General features: G+C 38.8%; 1 protein-coding gene across 1 annotated transcript in view; it reads right to left on the bottom strand.

Annotated features, from left to right (window-relative positions):
* Window positions 1-360: 360 nt before the first annotated feature.
* The window catches only part of DCHS2 (dachsous cadherin-related 2), a 167,974-nt gene continuing 147,952 nt past the window's right edge, over window positions 361-20,382 (bottom strand). The window contains exons 16-20 of the mRNA XM_067551865.1: window positions 19,725-19,876; window positions 16,273-16,403; window positions 14,418-14,704; window positions 12,803-12,941; window positions 361-6,809 (exon numbers count right to left, since the gene is read on the bottom strand). Of these exons, the coding sequence (XP_067407966.1) occupies window positions 4,180-6,809; window positions 12,803-12,941; window positions 14,418-14,704; window positions 16,273-16,403; window positions 19,725-19,876 (3,339 nt within the window). The 3' untranslated portion in view covers window positions 361-4,179. The remainder of the gene's footprint in view (window positions 6,810-12,802; window positions 12,942-14,417; window positions 14,705-16,272; window positions 16,404-19,724; window positions 19,877-20,382) is intronic.

Genomic DNA, 20,382 nt, shown 5'->3' with positions numbered 1-20,382 from the left:
GTGTATTTAAAACTTTCTGGGGAACTTTGGACCTATCTTTCCTACGTGATAGTCTTCATCTCCCTGCTAGTAGAGTGGTTGGCAATAAGTAATATAAAGCTAAATTTGCACGACTGTCAATAGTCTGGTCCTGTATTTCACATTTTAACGAGAGTTTTGACCGAGTAAGGACTGCAGTATTTGGCTTATAATCTTTTGAAAACATAGTATTCACACACTGTCTATATGTATTAGCAGTGAGGGTGTAGGCTAACAGAACAAATGTTGATACACTTCAGGAAGCTACACGTCAATCAAAGTAAAAAAAGAGACTAGGTGGGGAAAAATGTAAACGACAAACTGTTTGGAATTAGTGGCACACTCAAGTTGGGGTTTATTTTTAGCAACAAGGGTACATTTTTATCTGAAATTAGACAAAAATATCTTAGGAACAACTGCTGTCTTTAACTGAAGATATATTACAGACTAAATATATAAGCATGTAGGTAGCCAGTGTTTTATGGTGCTTTTTAGTATATTTTTATAACTCCTAAATGATGGATTCCCTAAAGATATGAGGGTTTTTTTCTTTGCATAGGAATTCGCTTGAATGCCAATTCAATGATTACTACTTGTATATGGAATTTTGGTATCCATTTGGTACTGATTTACACCAGTATTTTCAAGGCTGCCAACAAGCAAATACAGAATGGCAGGCACCCAAAATTCCGGAAGAGACAACTGTCTTTTATTTTATAGCTTATACAGTTTGAGCTGAATATGATTTTCCACTAACAAGTTCTGTGCCTCCTCCAAAAGTGCTGTCACTGGTATGCAGAGCTGCAAAGTAACGTAGACTGTTTGAGGCAAGTTAATATTAAACTCATGATAAATTATACAAATTATATTGTTTACTTAAGAAAAAAGAGTAAGGTTAAAAGAGCTGACACATGATTTATTGCAGACACTTGCCCTGCATATTCACATTTTTAAAGTCAGCCACACACGAGACAGCAATACATAGGGTTAATGTTATTCTCTGTTTGATAGAGAATTAGTAAATCTACAAATAAAGAAGAAATTTTACTGGAGATCTTTAATGCAAAACAAAATATCTTGGGCCAGTTATCCCATCTGGAATACAGCATGCATTTGACAAGTAGGATGAAAATCATATCTAATCCTTTCAAAGAGGCAGAAAAAAAAAAGAAGCTGTTCCTGCAAAAATGTGGGCATCTGCAGAGTTCAGAGACTGCTGAGTGGGGGTTTTGTGAATCCCAGTGGGGCCTGATTCTGAGATTCAGGCACCGAGAGTGCAGCAGTTAGGTTCCTAAGTCCTTTTGTGAATCTAGCCCTTCTACTCTTTGTATAACTGATCTACCTCAATTGTATTGGGACTTCTCTTTGATTCAGGACTTAATTTTCTACCTTCCACTCTTGTAACTTGTCTGCCTGTTTCTGCTAGTACTATCAGCTGTCACTACCTCTACACCAGAGGTTCTTAAACTGGGGGGAAGGCTCCCCTGGAGAGGAATGTATTCTGGGGGTGTGTGAGACACTCTAGGAAAAAAATGTACTGCATGCATTTTACCCACAGGAATGAATACCTAGCTAAGCTGATTCCTCAACGCATCAGGTCCTCAGATGGAGCTGTGTATTTGACTCTAGGTACCACTGTGCATTTTGATGATTTCTGTTAAGCTTGCATAGCATTATATAAAGCCATTGCCATCTGTATGTAAAGCTGTTTGCTATGACAGTGTGCACATTTAATTGTAAGTATCCACCACAATTGCAGTTTTGCTTTAGCTCTTATTACAATGGATCATTGGCTCTATTTGAATCAATGCTTTACTGTTTTTAATATTTAGTGAGACTTGCATGTTAATATTTTTAATTGGTATACATACTTGTGTGGTGGTGGGGTGTAAACTACAACAGACACAAAGAAGGGGGGCGCACGATCAAATACTTTTGAAAACCACTGCTCTTCATAGCCCAATTTGGTATGGTTATAGGCAAACGGATGTACTTTAGGTCTTCAAATTTGACCTGGATTTTACTGATGAATTCATTTTCTATGTGCATTTCACTTGGTCTCTCAGTTAACATAGCTAAATAGTGTATCAGTTAGTGCTCATTGTGATGGTGGTTAATTACTGAATTGCTAGTATCTATTATACAGCTCTACTATTAGCCTTTCTGGGTGGTCACTGTATGTTTTGGACATTTCTAAAGATAATGATATTCCAGATGTAACAAGTGATATTAGTGGAAAAAATATGGTCATCTGTACACTGCGGATACCCCTAACTTTTACTTCATGAACAATCAAACACAATAATGCTATGCAAAATATTTATTCTTCCACTGATCATCTATGGTTAAAGATGATCCCTGCTATCATAATGTGAATTAAAAACATTGACTGCTCCTCTTCAGAGCAAAAAGCTCTCACTTGATCATGAGTACTAATATTAAAAACAATATTAATTGGGAGTTGAACAGACAGATAATTTAGCACTGTGTGCCATTAACAACTCCTGAAACTGTAGTTGTTCATAACTGAAGTCCACAATGGGCATATTCCATTCTAACAACAATTGCTTTATGTAGTACGAATCAAAATCTAATAGGTAGCGGACATTATAATGTTAACAGATGGGAGGTATGTTATGTGGATAATTTTTAACCTTTAGTAGTAGAAAAAATGTATATAAAAATTATTTTAAAAAATATCATTACATTTTTAGCTACGCAATTATACATGTTATTAGCATGACATTACACTTTGGTTATTTTTTATGTACATAAATTTCCCACCAATACATAGTTCATAAATTAATACTGCCCATTTGGGTGCTAAAATAACTACAGTATCCAGAAGAACCCGAAATTATTTAGTGTGAAAGTTCATAAATTAACTTTGAAATTTCAAAAACCAGACATGCATCCTGTAACAAGACAAAATAGAAAAAATACACTCTGCCTTCTTCGGAAAAAGGTCCAAGGAAGCTTATGTAACCCCGAGGTGGCCAATCTAACGACCCCAAAAGCATTCTCAGACATGGCCCTATGCCCATAAGCTTATAATTCCCTGCTCACATATTAATTGAAAATGACTGCTTTCCTTTGCTTTCCCATTCCTGGCACAGGCTTCTGGCTGACTCCATTTCTGATTCTTTTCTTTCTGTTTCTTTTCTTGGAAACGGCTGTTGCCTGCATTTTCTTAGGAACAGTATGTTGTGTACAGAAAACTTAGGAGCAAAGTCAGTTTGTATCCAGAAAGGATACAAATATGTAACTGTGGGCAAAGCTGCTCAGAAGCCATTACACTTACTATAGACACTTATTGATTCCAAAAGGGTAGCCACCCTTGCCCTTTGTAAGGCATATTTCCTGTATTTCATCCTATCCTGTTCCTCAAGTGTCAATTCTCATTTAAAATTATGGTAGAAATATTTGTGTGCGTGTTTTATTGATTTGATACAATATACACACACACAGAAACATCATATACATGTCTGTGTCTGTGTGTACATATAGACACATAGACATACGGTATGATATATATTACATACAGGGCCAAATTCTCCGGTCCAGCGGAGATGTACTCAGTGGAGGCTCAGTGATGAGTGTGAGAGGCACAGATGGCTTTATACAACCTTTATACTCCTCTGATCCTGAGGCCGGTGCTGCTACATCAGTCATATGCCAACTGGATTCCACTACACAAGAGAAATCTGCAGGTAGCCAACTTTCCAGCTGCCTCAACGGTTTACAGAAGGCAGAGAGGTATTTACTTCACCAATAATCAGCATTTTAAATTGAAATCCTCAGTGATAAACCATTAATTACAACAAACAGTTATTGAAATCCTTAATGATAAGCAACATAGCCTGTCATTTGGGTACGTCAGCTCTCAGATACCTGGGTATGTGATTTACATTAGATACCAGGGGCTGTTGGTAGCTAGAAAAAAGTAAGTAAAGGGAGACTCAAGGGGTTAGAGTGTATTTTGCAAAGAACAAGATAGTTAGAAAGTTTGTGATTAAATTATCTTATCTTTTGTAAACCATAAAAAAATAAAATGAATACTAATGATATAGCATATGTCAGAGCTATGTTTTGCTCACTAAACAATGAGCAAGTAGGTTTTAAGCCAAATGTTTCTTTAACGTTTTACCGGTGGTTAATCACCTACACCTGAACTTCTTCCTCTGTTGCATGAATTGAGCCAGTTCGGTATGTTCCCTTCAGTCCTGAATCTGACATAACTGGAGAAGCTGTAGGAGTCTGTATGGTAAGTAGAGACAGAGAAGGAGAAAAACTGGGAGTCATGGCCACTGGAGGGTGCCTATGATTATTGATAAGGGGAGAACGAGGGTATTTTTTAAATGACTGCCCAGGTATTATAGCTGGCATTTGTGGTGGCACTGTCCTTATGCCAGGTTGAGCCACTGATGTTATCAAGGGAGGAGGGAAAATAAAAGATTTCTTCTCCTTAGGAAAGCTATGAATTTGTAAATGTTCATCTTTCAGCTTTGCAATATCATTAAACACGGAGGCAAGAGGCTGAAATCTGGGTTCCCAACTGAGCAAATAATCCCAGTTGTAACTACCTCCAAGCTCCTCGTCAGAGGCTACAAGAGTTGCAAGTGAGCCGTACCGGGAATCCTGGCCATCAGAGATGAAGATGTATTCTCTTGTGATGTCTGTCATTATGTCTCTCTCTTTTAGCCCGATTTTTTTAAGAGTTTGGGACAGCATTTTGTTATGGACATAGTTTGGGTCACAGCTTTCTCCTCCACTTTCATCTTTGAACGTGTGGATGCTCTCTACGTTTTGAGTGGCAGCCACCACATCACTTTCTCCAGACTGACAGGATAACTGGTCAGAATCTCTTGGAACTCCTGAGTCTGGCACGCGTGAGCCTCGCTCACTTAAAGCTGAACCCATGCCCTTTCTGCATGAATCTTCATTGATCCTTTTGATTTCCTCGTCTTCTGCAGTTTCCCCTTCTGCTGAGCCATGACCACTAGAATCTGAGTGCCTGCTGGGATTACTAATATCATCCTTTTCTCCAATGCCTACCAAACTCAACCACTCTGTTATGGAGCCCATGGGAAGTGTACTATTCTCAGTGCTGTGGAGTTTCTGGCAATCCTTAGGGATATTATCTTCATTGGTCAAGCTCAAATCAGCTGATGAAGATGATGTTTCTCTTTTCATACAGGAGTTTATCACGTCTTTTCGTTTGTATCTCAGAATAAGTGCAATAAGGCTGATGGCAAGCAGCAGAAATACTACAAAAGAGACAGTAAGGCTAAGAGACAGGATGTTTGCAGATGCTATGAAATAACTCTCAGGAGAGTTGGAAATATTTACCAACACAGTGCATGTAGTGGATTTAGAATCCACTTTGGGGCTGTGAGCTCTTACTAACAATTCAAGGGTGTCATCGTTCCTCTTGGCATTGCTTTTCTTTCTGTGAAGAGTTCTAGTCAAGTAGATATTTCCATTGGTTTGATTTACAGAAAAGAACAGAGAAGGTTTTAGCAGGGAATAGTGAATAACTCCATCCAATCCACCATCATTATCAGATGCTGCCACTTTACCAACCAGCTGACCTGCTTCATTTTTCAAAGGGAGATCAAAAAAGTATTGATCTTGGGTAAAAACAGGATCAAATTCATCTGTTCCTTCAACATCTACCTGAACTGTTAATGTGGCTATTGAGTCACCTTTGTCTTTTGCTTGGACTATGAAACAATACTTATTCCGACTTTCATAATCAAGCATTTGCTTTGTCTGTATATCTCCTGTCAAAGAATTTACGAAAAATATGGCATGATCGTGAGGAGATCCATGATCAGACAAACATGATGACTGGATGGAGTAAGTAAGGTGTCCATAGGGGCCTGTATCAAAATCCAGTGCAGAAATTGTGCACACAAAAGCAAAGGCAGGCAGATTTTCATGGACAACACAGGTCAGGCTGGGAAACAAAAACAGTGGAGCATAATCATTGTCATCCAGGACACTGACAAAAACAACAGAAAAAGCCACATTTCTTACATCGACCCCTCCATCAGAGGCTTGAATAGTCAAAGTAAATTTAATTGTTTCCTCATAATCCAGAGCTCTGACTAAATCCACAGAGCCAGTTTTCCCATCTAATTGAAAATGCCCCTTGTCATTTCCCGAGATTATAGTGTAAGTGACCTCTGCATTGGCTCCTGCATCACAGTCATCTGCTGAAATCACAGTGATAGGGCTACCTAGTGGGATACTTTCTCTGACATGGATGCGATACTCCAGATTGCTAAATACTGGTGGATTATCATTAACATCTAGTACAGTTATCAGTACAGTGGCACTGGAATTTAGGGGAGGTGTTCCACGGTCCGACGCAAGAATGATCACATGGTGAGAGGAAGCAGTTTCCCTATCTAGCGGACTGCTCAGTACAAGGTTGCCAACCAGCTTGTAAGATGTTGCTGACTCAATGACACTTGTTTCCACATGGAACTGGTTATTAGTATTTCTGCTGCTAATAGAATATTCAATGTATGTATTTTCATGTATCCAGTCATAGTCAGTGGCTGAAAACGTGAGGATAGTCCCTCCAACTGAGGCATCTTCACTCACACTGACATTGTATAGTGACATTGTGAACTGAGGTGCATAGTTATTTACATCCTGTACTTGTATCTCCACTGAAGTAACAGCAGTCAAAGCAGGGTCTCCATTGTCTTTGGCTTCTATAAGAAGCTGAATAACTGAACTCTTGCCCAGGTGTGTCACTGGTTTGGCAGTATATACTGAGCCTGAAAAAACAAACAAACAAATGCAATAAGTTAGGTACCTATATATGGATTTAGGAGCCTACCTATAGATAGCCAGGTTTGAAAGTCAATCTGATATAAAGGTAGAGACTTGCATGCATGTACCTTCTATATTGATTATACACACAAAATAAGACAAAAATAAAAACATTGTTAAGGTTGCAAAGTCAAGCACCGTTGTGATAACTGGGTCTACAAATTTACCCTAATTGTGAGCTCAACTGTGAAAGGAAAGTGAAAGTTTATAAAATGTTACAAAAAACCTTTAACAATAAATGATGATTGGTAAAGGTACAAAAGGAACACAAAGATTGAATTAATCCAAACAAAAAGGCCTCCTGATATAACTCAAAGACTCTGTTAAAATTATGTCTGGTAAACAAAAGAACTGTGAGACTGGAAATTCGTGTGTCAGAAATTACGCCTCATTGGTGAGCAAAATAATGACAAGTTGGGCTATTCCACCCGTCACTCCCTTTTGAGATCCTTAAAAAACAGAGACTTTGGGGGGAAATATGGATGGATGCCAATTCTGGCTGACTGAAAGACAGGAGAAGGGAAAGGAGTGAGATTCACCATCATAGCTGTCACCCCCACCATTTTCTGACACCCTGGTATTTACTCTGACACCACTGGCCTTTAGGGTCTTCCTAATCCTGAGAAATATCTTGACCAGACAGGGCTAGAAAGAGTGCATCTTCACCGGCTCAATCCCAAACAGCACTTGGGATGTGAGACTGTTATTCCTCCCAACTACTTTTGTGGTCCTTTTCCTTCTCCCCACCTCATTTCTTCTCTTTCCCATTCTTCTGTTTTTTGCCATCTGTTTAATAAGGGCCTGGTTTAGTTACCCAAGACTGTGCATTTTGCAATATTGTTGCACGCCTGTGACTAGAAAGAGGCAGTTAAAAGCAATGCTCTAAATGCCAATGCCAGTATAAGTTTGCCATTTCTCAGAGTGGCTGATAAAATCATGTGCCATGCCTCTGTTTCTGCAGCAGTGAGGTTGCAAGTAGAAGTCAACACCAAAGAGGTAAGAAGATAAGAACGGCCATACTGGGTCAGACCAATGATCCACCTAGCCCAGTATCCTGTCTTCAGAATGGCCAATGCCAGATGCTATAGAGGGAGTGAACAGAACAGGGCAATCCATCCCGTCATCCAGTGATCCATCCCCTGAGTGATCCATCCCATCATCCAGTGATCCATCCCCTGAGTGATCCATTCAGTCCTATTATCTGGCAGTCAGAGGCTTAAGGATACGCAGAGTATGGGGTTGCAACCCTGATCATCTTGACGAATAACCACTGATGGACCTATCCTCCATGAACTTATGTAATTCTTTTTTGAACCCAGTTCCCTGGCAATGTGTTCTACAGGTTGACTGGCATTGTGTAAAGAAGTACTTCATTGTGTTTCCTTTAAACTTGCTGCCTATTACTTTCATTGGGTAACCCCTGGTTCTTGTGTTATGTGAAGGGGTAAATAATATTTCTTTATTCACTTTCTCCACACCATTCATGATTTTATAGACCTCCATCATATACCCTCTTAGTTATCTCTTTTCCAAGCTGAGCAGTGCCAGTCTTTTCAATCTTTCCTTATATGGAAGCTGTTCCATATCACTAATCATTTTTGTTGCCCTTCTCTGTACCTTTTCAAATTCTAATATATCTTTTTTGAGATGAGTGACTAGAGCTGCATTCAGTATTCAAGGTGTGAGTGTATCATGGCTTTATATAGTAGCATTATATTTTCTGTCTTACTATCTCTCCCTTTCCTAATGGTTCCTATCATTCTGTTAGGTTTTTTGACTGCTGATGCACACTGAGTGGATGTTTCCAGAGAACTATTCACAATGACCGCAATATCTCTTTCTGCAGTGGCAACAGTTAATTTGGACCCCATCATTTTGTATGTATAGCTGAGATCAAGTTTTCCAAAATGCATTACTTTGAATTTATCAACACTGAAGTTCATCTGCTATTTTGTTGTCTAGTCACTTAGTTTTGTGAGATCCCTTTGTAAATCTCTGCAATCAGCTTTGGACTTAACTATCTTGAGTATTTTTTATCATCTATAAATTTTGCCAACTTACTGCTCACCCCTTTTTCCAGATCATTTATGAATATGTTAAATAGCACTGGTCCCTGTACAGATCCCTGGGGGACACTGTTATTAACCACTCTCCACAGTAAAATCTGACCATTTATTCCTACCCTTTGTTTTCTGTCTTTTAAACAATTACTAATCTACAAGAGGATCTTCCCTCTTACCCCATGACTGCTTACTTTGCTTAAGAGCCTTTTGTGAGGGATCTTGTCAAAGATTTTCTGAAAGTCCAAGTACACTATATGCACTGGATCACCCTTGTCCATGTTTGTTGACCTCCTTTATTCTAATAGATTGGTGAGGCATGACTTCCCTTTACAAAAGTCATGTTGACTCTTCTCCAACACACTGTGTTCATCTATGTTTCTGATAATTCTGTTCTTTACTAGAATTTCAACCAATATGCCTGGTACTGAAGTTAGGTTTACCAGCTTGTAATTTCCCAGTAACAGCTTCTAGTAGACTGTTCTCTAGAGTTAGTTAGTATGCTCTGCACAGGCAAAGAATATGACAGGTCAAGAACAGCATCAAAGTCCAATCACCTCTCCATCAGCTGAAGAGATTGTGGATACAGATGGAAGATGCTGCCCTCCTGCTGAGATAATAGGTCTGGAGACAGAGGAAGATGCATAAAGACTCCACCGGAATTGAAAGAGATCAGTAAACCACTGTTGACATGGCCAAGCCGGAGAGAAGAGAATCATCCTTGCTCTTCTCTGACATATCTTTTTCACTACCTTCTAGATCAATGGAAAGGGGGAAAAGGCATACAGCAGGCCTCTTCCCCAGTGCAGAAGGAAAGCATCTGACAGGCACAGACTGCCCCTGCTCACTCTGAAACAAAAGAGGCAACAGTTTTTGTTGCACCTCTTTGCAAACAGGTCCACATCCAGTCGATCCCAACTAGAGATTATGGTCTGAACCATTTGATCCTTTAGGGACCATTTGTGCATCTGACAACTGTCTCTGCTGAGACAATCCACGAGTATATTGTTTTCCTCTGCCAAATGTAAGGCCACGGGATAAACTCTGTGATGGATACACCAATCTCATAGACTTACAGCCTCAGCACATGGGGAGCAGAGTGAGCACCTCCCAGTTTGTTGATGTAATACATCTCCGACATATTGTCCATTACCATCTGCACAACCTTCCCCTATAGGTAAGGTGTGGGGGGAATGAGCTGATAGCCAGACAAACAGCTCTCAGTTCCAACACATTGATGTAGGGGTCTCTCTCTCAATAAGACCATGACCTTTGAACTGCCAAATGATTCACATGTGCCTCCACCTTTGATGCACGTGAATTTAATATCAGAGATGGACCCAGGGATTGAACTATACAACTCTGAGCACCTTTGCTCTGTCTGACAACCATTCTAGAGAGATTCTGATGCTCTGAGTCATAATGATCAACATACGAAGGCTGTCCTGACTTGGTCTCTAGACCCTAGACATTTAGTGCTGCATAGGTCTCATTCTCAGATGCAATGAGTCACATAAGTAGTGGCCTCCATAACATTCATTAGACCTAAGAAGAATTTTACTCTGCTGAATTTTGAATAGATCCTGGCTCAATTTGAGAAACATGTCCTCTGGTAGAAAAACTCTCCCTGCCATAGAGTACAGTGCACTACCAATAAAAGGAATTTTTTGAGTAGGACAGAGAATTGACTTTGGGAGATTTAGAGGCCCAGGTCTGAGAAGAGGTAAGTTGTAAAGACAATATGGCTTAATAGATCCTCACACACAGCAGCCTTCAGTAGCCAATCATCCAAACGGGTAAACAAAACTACCCTAATTCTTCGGATAAGCCACTACCACAGAGAGGCATTTTATAAAAACTGGGCACTATGGAGAGACCAAATGGAAGCATCTGGTACTGGAAATAGCATCTGCCACCAAGCAAAGAAGATACTTGTGATGAGTGTGATGAATTGATATATGAAAACATGCATCTTTTAGCTCAAGAGTCATAGACCAATCCAGGACCGATAACAAAAGGATTATGGAGGCCAAAATCAGCATACAGAAATGAGATGTCCAGATTTATTTGTTCAAGTTCCTTACATCTTGTACTGGACAAAACCTTCTGTCCTTCCTCTGCACTAGCAAGTAACAGAAATAAAAGCCCTGATCCCTCAGGTATTCGAGGACTGTTCCTATCAGAAGCAATTTTTCTACTTCAGCAAGCAGAATAGCCTCATCAATGGAATCTCTGAAGAGGAAAGGGTAAGGGGAAACATAGAGGGCGCAGTTGTTCAAATTGTGACATAGCCCCTTTCTACAATCTATAGGACCACAGGACCGATGTAATCTACCTCCATGCACTGATAAAGTGGGCTAGCCATCTTCACAGAAAGGGGTAGATTGGTCTTGTACGACTAGTTCTCAACTCTTGATAGTCTCGTCAAAACTGAATCTTGCTGTTCCTCAACAAAGATGACAAGAAAGGGGGTTGTTTAGATTTAGACCTGGATTAGAAAGGCTTCTTTCTATGCTGACTCTGGAAAATGGCAGGTTACTGGCACTGTGAGCATCTTTGACTTGATGAGATGTATGACAATGAAGACTTGGGGGTAGGATTCCCCTGGGTACCCGAAAGGAGTAGAGTGTCTCCTCCCAGCAGAGGGTATCAAACCCAGAGATCAGGCTGTCCTTTAGTTTTTCTAGTAATTTGTCTTTTCACTCAAAAGGCTCTCCCCTTTCAAAAGGGAGATCCCTCCAGGTTAAGTCTAGGGTCTAGCTCTAGAGAGGAGGAATGAAGAAAAGCGTGCTTCCTGATTGTCACAGCAGATGCCAATGCTTTCTCAGCAGAGGTCAAAGTGTCAAGGGAAGCCCTGGGTGAGCGTTTGGCTACATTCTGACCCTCCATTAAAATGGCATTTGCCAACCTTCTTCTGTCATCAGGTAAATCCTGTAAAAACAACATCATCTTCTCCCAGAAATGGAATTGGTAGCAAGCCATGAGGCCTGATAATTCGCCACCCTAATTCCAAGGAACAAGAAGAAAACACCTTTCTCTCCAGGAATCAATCTTTTCCCTCTCCCTATCAGCTTAGGTGGCTGGGGTTGTTCAGATCTTGGCCTGTTACTGGCAACAGCTACCTCCAATGAATTAGGTATATCAGACAGGTACGAAAGTAGGAAAACCGCTTAGAGGGTATCTGATACAGCTTGTCAGCTTCTTTGGAGACAGGTTGACAAGAAGCAAGAACAGACCACATGAATCTGGAGGAGTCGGATCCAAGGAGCTCTGGACTGCCAGTTGCTTAGTAGATGAAGCATTACCTCTTCATCCACGTGGAGAATAATTGAAAAATCCTGAGGTGGCATAAACACCAAATTAGTTGAAACTTAATGCAAGAGTTACATAGCTTTTCTTTTAAATCATGGTAGAGGAACACAGTCTACAGGATGCTGTGACTAGTAACTAGCTTGGGGATAAACAAAGTCTTTAGCGCCATTAATTCTTTCGTTTTCAGCACCAATACTTCCATCATCTCTGCTTCACATATGTTCTGGCTGAGGTTCATAGTATGGCTGCCCTGGATAACTGTCTGAATGATATGTAGCTGTGTGGATAAATCAAGTGCTTTACTCCCAGGTGCTATCCATTTCTCAGCTCTCACAAGCAGTCACTTAATCACTTATTTCCCCTCTGCCATGGCAGAGGTGCACTAAAGGAGTGTACACTGTGACTCCACTTCTTCAGCTGCCCTTTACTTATGGATAAAGAGGACTGCAGGCACAGGAAGCATCCAGAACTCCGTGATCACCAGTAATAACGTTTGGAAATGGAATATGAATTTTCAGTCTATCCTATTTGCCCTTACTTCATAATAAACTGTGCAACAGACTCACCATTTTTGTGATCAATTGAAAATCCCTCATAAGACGACAGGATTTTGTAGGAAATAATTCCATTATGCTCTGAATCTCTGTCTATAGCAGATACGGTCAGGACAGAAGTACCTGCAGGAGCAAGCTCAGGCACGGTCACCTGAAGTGTAACCAAAATGAGATGTTTGATAAGGGTAAGGAGAAAAGGTCATAGTCATAGTAAGACACATTTTCTTTGATTTGATTACAGAAAACAAATACAGTTCCAAGCTTTGGTAAAGGTTTCACCTACTGATTTCCTTAAGCTTAAAAGCCTGAGCATAGTTGAGATACTAAAACAGTGCAGGCAAGCAGCCCAAGATTCAGGCTGAACTATATTTTTAAATAAAACTATCCCTCAGATTTCATTCTGACAATTATTTCTTCCAAAATAGTTCAATGAGTTAGAGAGTATAAAATGTCTCTCACTGCAACAAAAAACTAATGGAAGAAAGGCTTCCCAGAATATTACAGCTCAGTTTAGTTTCCCTCCTGTGCTTCTGTGGATACCTTGTTTTTAGTACATGGAATAGAGTTCTGAGGCACATTTTGAATTGTTCCTGGTTGTGTAAAAGATTATTATTTGTTCTAAAAATCCAAGTGCCACAGCACTTAATAATCAATAGATCACGGTTATAATTTAGTTTGTGAAAACTGCTTTCTTTCTTCACAGAATCTTGGAAAAAAGGGAAGCATTTTCCTCTTTTACGTGTTTCCATTATTTGAAACTCAGATGCATTATTTTTATGATAAAAATTTCCTTGCACCCTTTCAAAGTTTTAATGTAAACATGATACAGCAGCTATCTGAGTCATAACTTCAGATGTTAGATATTTAGTTTAAATCACATTCATACATGGATTACATGCAGGTAAATCCATATACAGTATAAACATTAAAACTTGAGAATACAAGGGATAAAAATGTCAGTGCAATGAATAAGTCATGAGATATGCTTATCTACTTTGAGTGCAAGGGAGCTGTGTAATCTTACTGTCCAAGCAACACGTCAAAAATCAGCATGTTTGGGCCAGAAACTCAGTTGGTTTATATTAATGTAGTTGATTAAGCAATGCTTATTTCCTACAGTTAAAAATCTTGCATAGTGCTTGCCTAAACCATTCTGCAAAAATCGAAGATATAAGGGGGATAGGGAGGGCTTAAGTGACTGGGCCAGAGTGATTTCTCTCTCTAGATCGCTGTTCAAATCCAGCACAAGACAATATTAACCAGCAGGTATTACCAGCTGCTGGCTGCTTGGTGGCCTCTATGAACAGAGGACGGTGGTTTCAATCAAATTTATTTTGGATAGGTATTTACACCATAAAAACACTTAGCATTAACTGGAACCTTTATGGGCTGTCTCAGCAATGAGTTTAGAGAATGAACGAGCATGGAAACTTAACTGCCCTCTCAGTCTAGCCCATCTAAGTCAGGATTGAGGTGTACTGGAAGGGCCAAGTGTGGAAGCTGGCATTGCCCCCACTGATGCTGTTGTGGTTTGGTGGATAAACAGAGAACCTCCCGCTCCTAAGTGGTCATATACACCTTTCAAGAGCATGTATACATATGGTTTCTCTATTTGCCACCTTCTTACCTGATATGAATACTGAGTAAATACTGGTGGGTTGTCATTGACATCCAAAACATGGATGGTGAGCTCTGCTTCTATTTGATGCACAGAATCTGAAACTCTGACCCACAACTGATACTGAGCAGTTTCTTCAAAATCTAATGGTTCCACCAGTGAGACCACGCCAGTGTGGTGGTTGATAGCAAATTTCATTCCCGGGTTACCACCTTCTGTAAAGCTGTAGAGAAGAGCTGGACTTAAATCCACATCATTTGCAGATACCTGAGTCACTATGAAACCAGGTGGGGTATCTGAAACAGTGATGTTCAAAATAAATCTAATTAGTTAAAGTACATATGGTAGAGCGGCCATATTTTGTAAATTTTAGATTTTACATACGTAATATTTTTACAGTATTTTGGCATATTTTGGCTATATATCATAGAATAAGAGCAAGACCAGGGCAACATGCTACATAAAGCAAATATCAGGAGGTAGAGTAACCCTGCTTTGTCCCTCAGAAACCTGACCTTTAACTTATATTTTATTTTAAACTTTCAGCCCTATTGTACCCCACAAGGACTATTCTTCCAAGGGCAACAGGAAATTCTGTAATTTTCTACACATAATTTCCTATGAATTGCTCAAACAGGAGATACTGACTTATTGAGAGGAAAACCTGAGGCCAGGTCTACCTTAAAAATGTAAGTCGACCCACCTATGTCACTAAGAGGTGTGAAAAATCCACATCCCTGAGTGACATAATTAAGCTGACCTAACCCTTGGAGTAGACAGTGGTAGGTTGATGGAAGAATTATTCAGTCTATCTAGTTACCACCTCCTGAGGAGGTGCATTAATTACAATGATGGGATAACCCCATCAGCTGCAGCTATGCCACTCTAGCATTTCAAGTGTAGACAAGCCCTGATACAACTTTTGTTAGAATATTTGAGTAAGGCATAGGTATCCTTTCATCTTTGTGAAATCAGGGCATGCAATTCTCCGGCTCTCCTGGATGAGGTATTGGCCAGTGGATGTGAGATCTTTAGCAATAGTGGGTACAGATCCTGAGGGCTCAAGAGGCCTTTCCATGAATTTGGGAAATGAGAACTAGACAGTTTAAGGCCAACATTCTCAAATTTGGGTGCTAAACTCATATCTAAACATAAGTGGCCTGACTTTCACCCACCTGAAAGTACAACCAACTGTGATACACACTGTAAACAAGAGCTATGGATGCACAGCATTTCTGAAAATCAGGCTACTTATTTAGGTGCTTAAATATGGATTTAAGTGCCCAACATGACACAAACAAATTTGAAAAATTTGGCCTGAGTTACCCAAGGTCAACCTAAGAGTAAAATGCTGAGCTGGGATTAGGACCTCAAGAAGACCAGGTTTCAATCTCCATGCTCATCTACTAGGCCATGCTGGTGAATCTGTCTAAAGAAAGTTCTGATATTATGGAAAGAAAATGTGTCCTTCAAAATAATAAAATTCCAAAGATTTTTTCATAAAGTTGGCTTTAATAGTCATTTTCTTCTATTTAAATAAATACATAAATAAATAAATAAATTTAAGACATCTGTGGAATTTGACCCTGGAGTCCACAGAGAGTATACCACAGCTGTATTTTTTTAAACATTTCCTGTATTTTGGCTCCAAACTGTTCCTAAATACAATGTCCAAAGATTAAGAATCATGCCTTTGAAAACAAAAGCAGATCATATTTGCTTCAATATTTCTGAGTTAATAGTGCCATGATTTTTTAGATTTCTTCCACTATAACGTTTTGTTACAAAACCAATCAATGAAAGATATTATCTTGGTCTGACATTCCCTTGACTCAATAACACTTTTCTGCACCTTCACACTTACTTTCAGAGATCTCCACTTTGCCTAATGGTTGGATAGTTGGGGTGTTGTCATTAATGTCGACTACCTGTATTGTTACTATGCTTGTAGCAGAAAGGCTGGGGGTTCCTCTGTCAGCAGCTTGCACAACCAACCTAGTATTTAAAGGAAGTCACAGTTTTCACCCTCAGCCAGAAATCATAGAATTATTCAACACTGATATCAAACATACAAAACAAAAATGAAAAATGGTGAGATTAGCTAATATGTCTTCCCTTTCTTCTTGACATTGCTTTTCCTAAATCACCTTTTAATTTCCAATATACAAATGAGTGATTGGAATTTTACTTTTTGACAGATTGCAAGAATAAAGTCCAATGGGACCTCGGTGACAAAGACATACTGAACCCAGTGAAACAATGTAACAACTTCTGTAGGACTGACTAGAGAATATGCTCTTCATTCACACTAAAAACTCAGGGTGGAATCCTGGGCCCATTTAAGCCAATGTCCTATAGGTTCCTATAGACTTCAATAAGGCCAGGATTTCACCATATAAAACAAGTGTCTTCCTTTAGGTCTTCATTAAACACCTGTACAGGAAACTGTTGTGGATTATTCTAACATTATTTTGCTTTCCATACACAATGTAACGAAGAAAGCAATGATCCAATCAAAGAAAAAATCATAAAAAGAAATTTGCTCTTGAAATTGTTTCTCCGAATTAGCTTCTACACAATCAAGAGCAAATTGCTTATTATAAGTGAAGATGGATACAAAAAATTCTCCAGAAGAGAAATTTAGGGTTGAATCTAGTTCAACTCCATGGATTGTTCAAGAGCTTCTTTAAAAAAAAAATGAATCTGGTCAAAAGGTCAGTGAGAGGGTCACCCAGGCTAAACAAAGGTACACTGCCAAATGTTTTATATAGTATAAACATCTAAATGGCAAGCAGCACTTTCCTTGGTTTCCCTTGTAGTTCATTTAAAGAGTTAAACTCTTCCTTCATCTTACAAGCCGTTTGTGATGAAAGTGACAAATAAATAGTGACTTTCTTAATATTCAAATGACAATACTGAACGTTAAAGCTGTAATTCAAGCTGTGGATTCTATTGCCATCACGAACCACACAAGCTGTACTCTGAGTGCTCTTGCTATTTATGACATCAGCAGAACATGTAATTTGAATTACAGACTTGTATTCAATTGGTAACAATCTATATAATTCTACAGAAGGCCTATCTGGTCTAGAATGAATATAAAGGTACATATGGAAATGTTTTACTAAAAATAATAATTTCCTAAGGTTTCAATGGAAAAAAGTATCATAAAATCATCTTAGTCAAGACACTAAAATTAAGGTTCTGTCAACACTTTTATTATTTCTAAGGACTTAGAAATTCTAGGGATGAAAATGTCTGATTTAGCTGAAATAAAGCAACTGTTTTCAAATTTTGAAAAAAACCCAACAACAACAACAATTGGGCCATTTTGAAATTAAACAGTAAAACATTTTTTTAAAACAGTTTCTGTTCCTCTTCTGATTCCTTTATGAAAAATAATAAACCACAAATTAAGGATATATAAACAAAAATAAACAAATGTATATTAAAAGAACATCATGGTTCTGATTTAAATACTAAATAAAAACAAATTCCCAATTAAGGATACAAGTAGGTATCCTTATGCTAAGATCTTGAATGTTTCATTAACTGTGAATTTCCTTTAGAGGATTTATTTCAAATATTTTTAAAAGTATTATTTCAGCAAACAAAATACATTCTACTACCACAGAAGCATTAAAAATAATGACTCAAAAGTGAGTCAAATGAGTCAAAATCTGGGGCCCGGGAGGAAAACAGAACTTGTATATGAATTAGCTGGTGTGTCAGCCATATGAAAAAATATCACAACTCCAATGACACAATATACCATAATTTAATTTTTTAGAGACTGTAGTATATAAAATTGGTTTGGTATGCTAACCAATTGACATATCTTTACTTTCTCTTCAAGGCATGATTTGAATGCTTTGTAATTCTAATTATGACATGACTGGTAATGTAAGAGTCAAGTTTACTTGATTATGAACCTGGGAGTTGCAGGAGAAAGAACAAAACTAAGTAAGTACTAAAGAGATGCAAATTCTAGTACCTTCGACATGGATAGAACATGGGTAACAACAGTCCAAGCAGAATTAAGAACAAATTCAACCTTAACTGTAAAATTGAACACATTGCTATTTCTGGGAAATAACAGTGTGCTCCTTATGTTTATACTGATTTAACGGTTTATGCAGAGAAACTGGATGTACAATTCTTGCTAATTAGGTTGAAATCAGGGAAATGTTCTTATTGCTGTAAGGGATCACTTCTTTAGTCCATGTGCAAGCAAATTCCTATTCAACTCAGTGGGAATTTTCCTGAAAGGACTTCACAATGGACTTTAAGGTACTTCCATGGAGGGGTTGAGCTGGAAAAAGAAAGGTTGTGATAATCTTCCAAACTTCTCCCACTTGAGATACCAAGATAAAACACTATTCTCAGTAGGTGGTACAGCTCTTCAAAACAGTATCATGTATGATCTCTGAGCTGGGCTCAGCCTGACTAGGATGCAAATACACCCAGGGCCTCTGCATGGCTCCCTGGGCTTGGCTTCCTCTCAGTATAGTGCAAATACCTTGCGGGGGCTCCTTGAGCTTGGTTCCTTCACTGAAGAGAAAAAGTAAGTGGTGGTATTCTCTCCTGCATCCACTCACTCATGGTACCAAAATGAGCACTCCTTCAGAGTAGACTGTGTGGACCTTCTTAATATGATTCTCCCTTTCCCTTCTTACATGCTTTGATGAGCAGTTGGGTTCATGCTGGTGACCCACATGGCTCACATTTTCAAGGTTTTCTTTGCAACCATATTAGCTAAAAAGTTATTCTTATTTTTTTCAAAATGAAAGCTGCAAAGTGAGGGGGGACTGCTGGAATGCTGTATCATCACACCCCACTGAAATTCTACAAAACTATATCAATCACTATTAAAAACATATCTGCCATTCTGTAAAAAGCTACCAACAATGGCTCTTAAAAATGTCTTCCTCTTTTGAGTTAAAAATAGCTTCTTCTCTTTTTTAAAATTTCCACAATGCTGAACAACAGAAAAGAGTAATTCTGAACTAGCTATCTTGACATCGAATTCCTGCCCCTGCAGCCATATGTCACCGTGAACAGGATATCTTGAAAGTTCTACACTGCTTGGTGTCAATGTGTGCTGTAGCTGATTTAACAAGGTTACATTGTTCTCCAAAAACAGAGAAGTACCAGAGACTCCATGACAATCACTATTTCCGCTGCTATTTAGTTTACATGGCAGACGCTCCAATACCACAGTGATAGCCAGCACAATAAAACCCTAAGACAGCAATATGAACTTGAGGTAAACACAAGTAGCAACAATATATATTTTATACAGACACTGTACACAACCTGTATGATGAAATGTCTTCACGATTCAGGATTACATTTGTTGCTAAAATCCCCCGTGTTGAATCAATCATGAATGCTTTGTTTTCATTACCAGATAAAATTGAATACTCAATTTCTCCATTTAGCCCACTGTCAAGGTCAGTTGCAAAAATCTGTTTAGGAAGAAAATGCATGCTCAATCTGAGATACCAAATTGCAATTTCAAAAAGCAAAACGTTATATCACATACATCTATTTCTGCCAGCTAGCTGCATTTTGGTGACACACATTAAGAGGGACGCTCAAATAATTTACGCCCCAAATTTTGTGTGAGAGCCCAGGTGAAGTTACCAAGCCCACTATTAATAGAAATATTTACACAAAATAAAAACAATTCCAATTCTCTTGAATTAAAACATTCTGCTGCAGAATTGGAATTTCAAATCATAAACAAAAGGTGGTTGAGTTGATCAGTTCTCGTATATGATTATTTCTATGCTGCTGTGTGGTTGCTATCAGGAGATTGTCAGTCTCTGTTATGTGTGTACAGTCACTAACACAATGGGGTCTAAGCCCTGCATGGAGGTGCCCATGGCGCTACTACAAATACATGAAATGATAATTATTAATGGTTAAGACACCTTTCTGTAGGCTATTCTGAATTATTGTTTAAATCTAA

Source organism: Emydura macquarii, unplaced genomic scaffold, assembly GCF_026122565.2.
Source record: "Emydura macquarii macquarii isolate MOO-44397 ecotype Brisbane River unplaced genomic scaffold, CSIRO-AGI_Emac_v2 contig_1363, whole genome shotgun sequence".
NCBI classification, from domain to species: Eukaryota; Metazoa; Chordata; order Testudines; family Chelidae; genus Emydura; species Emydura macquarii.
Note: the sequence above shows the minus strand (reverse complement) of the source record. Positions and strands in the feature narration are given on the sequence as shown.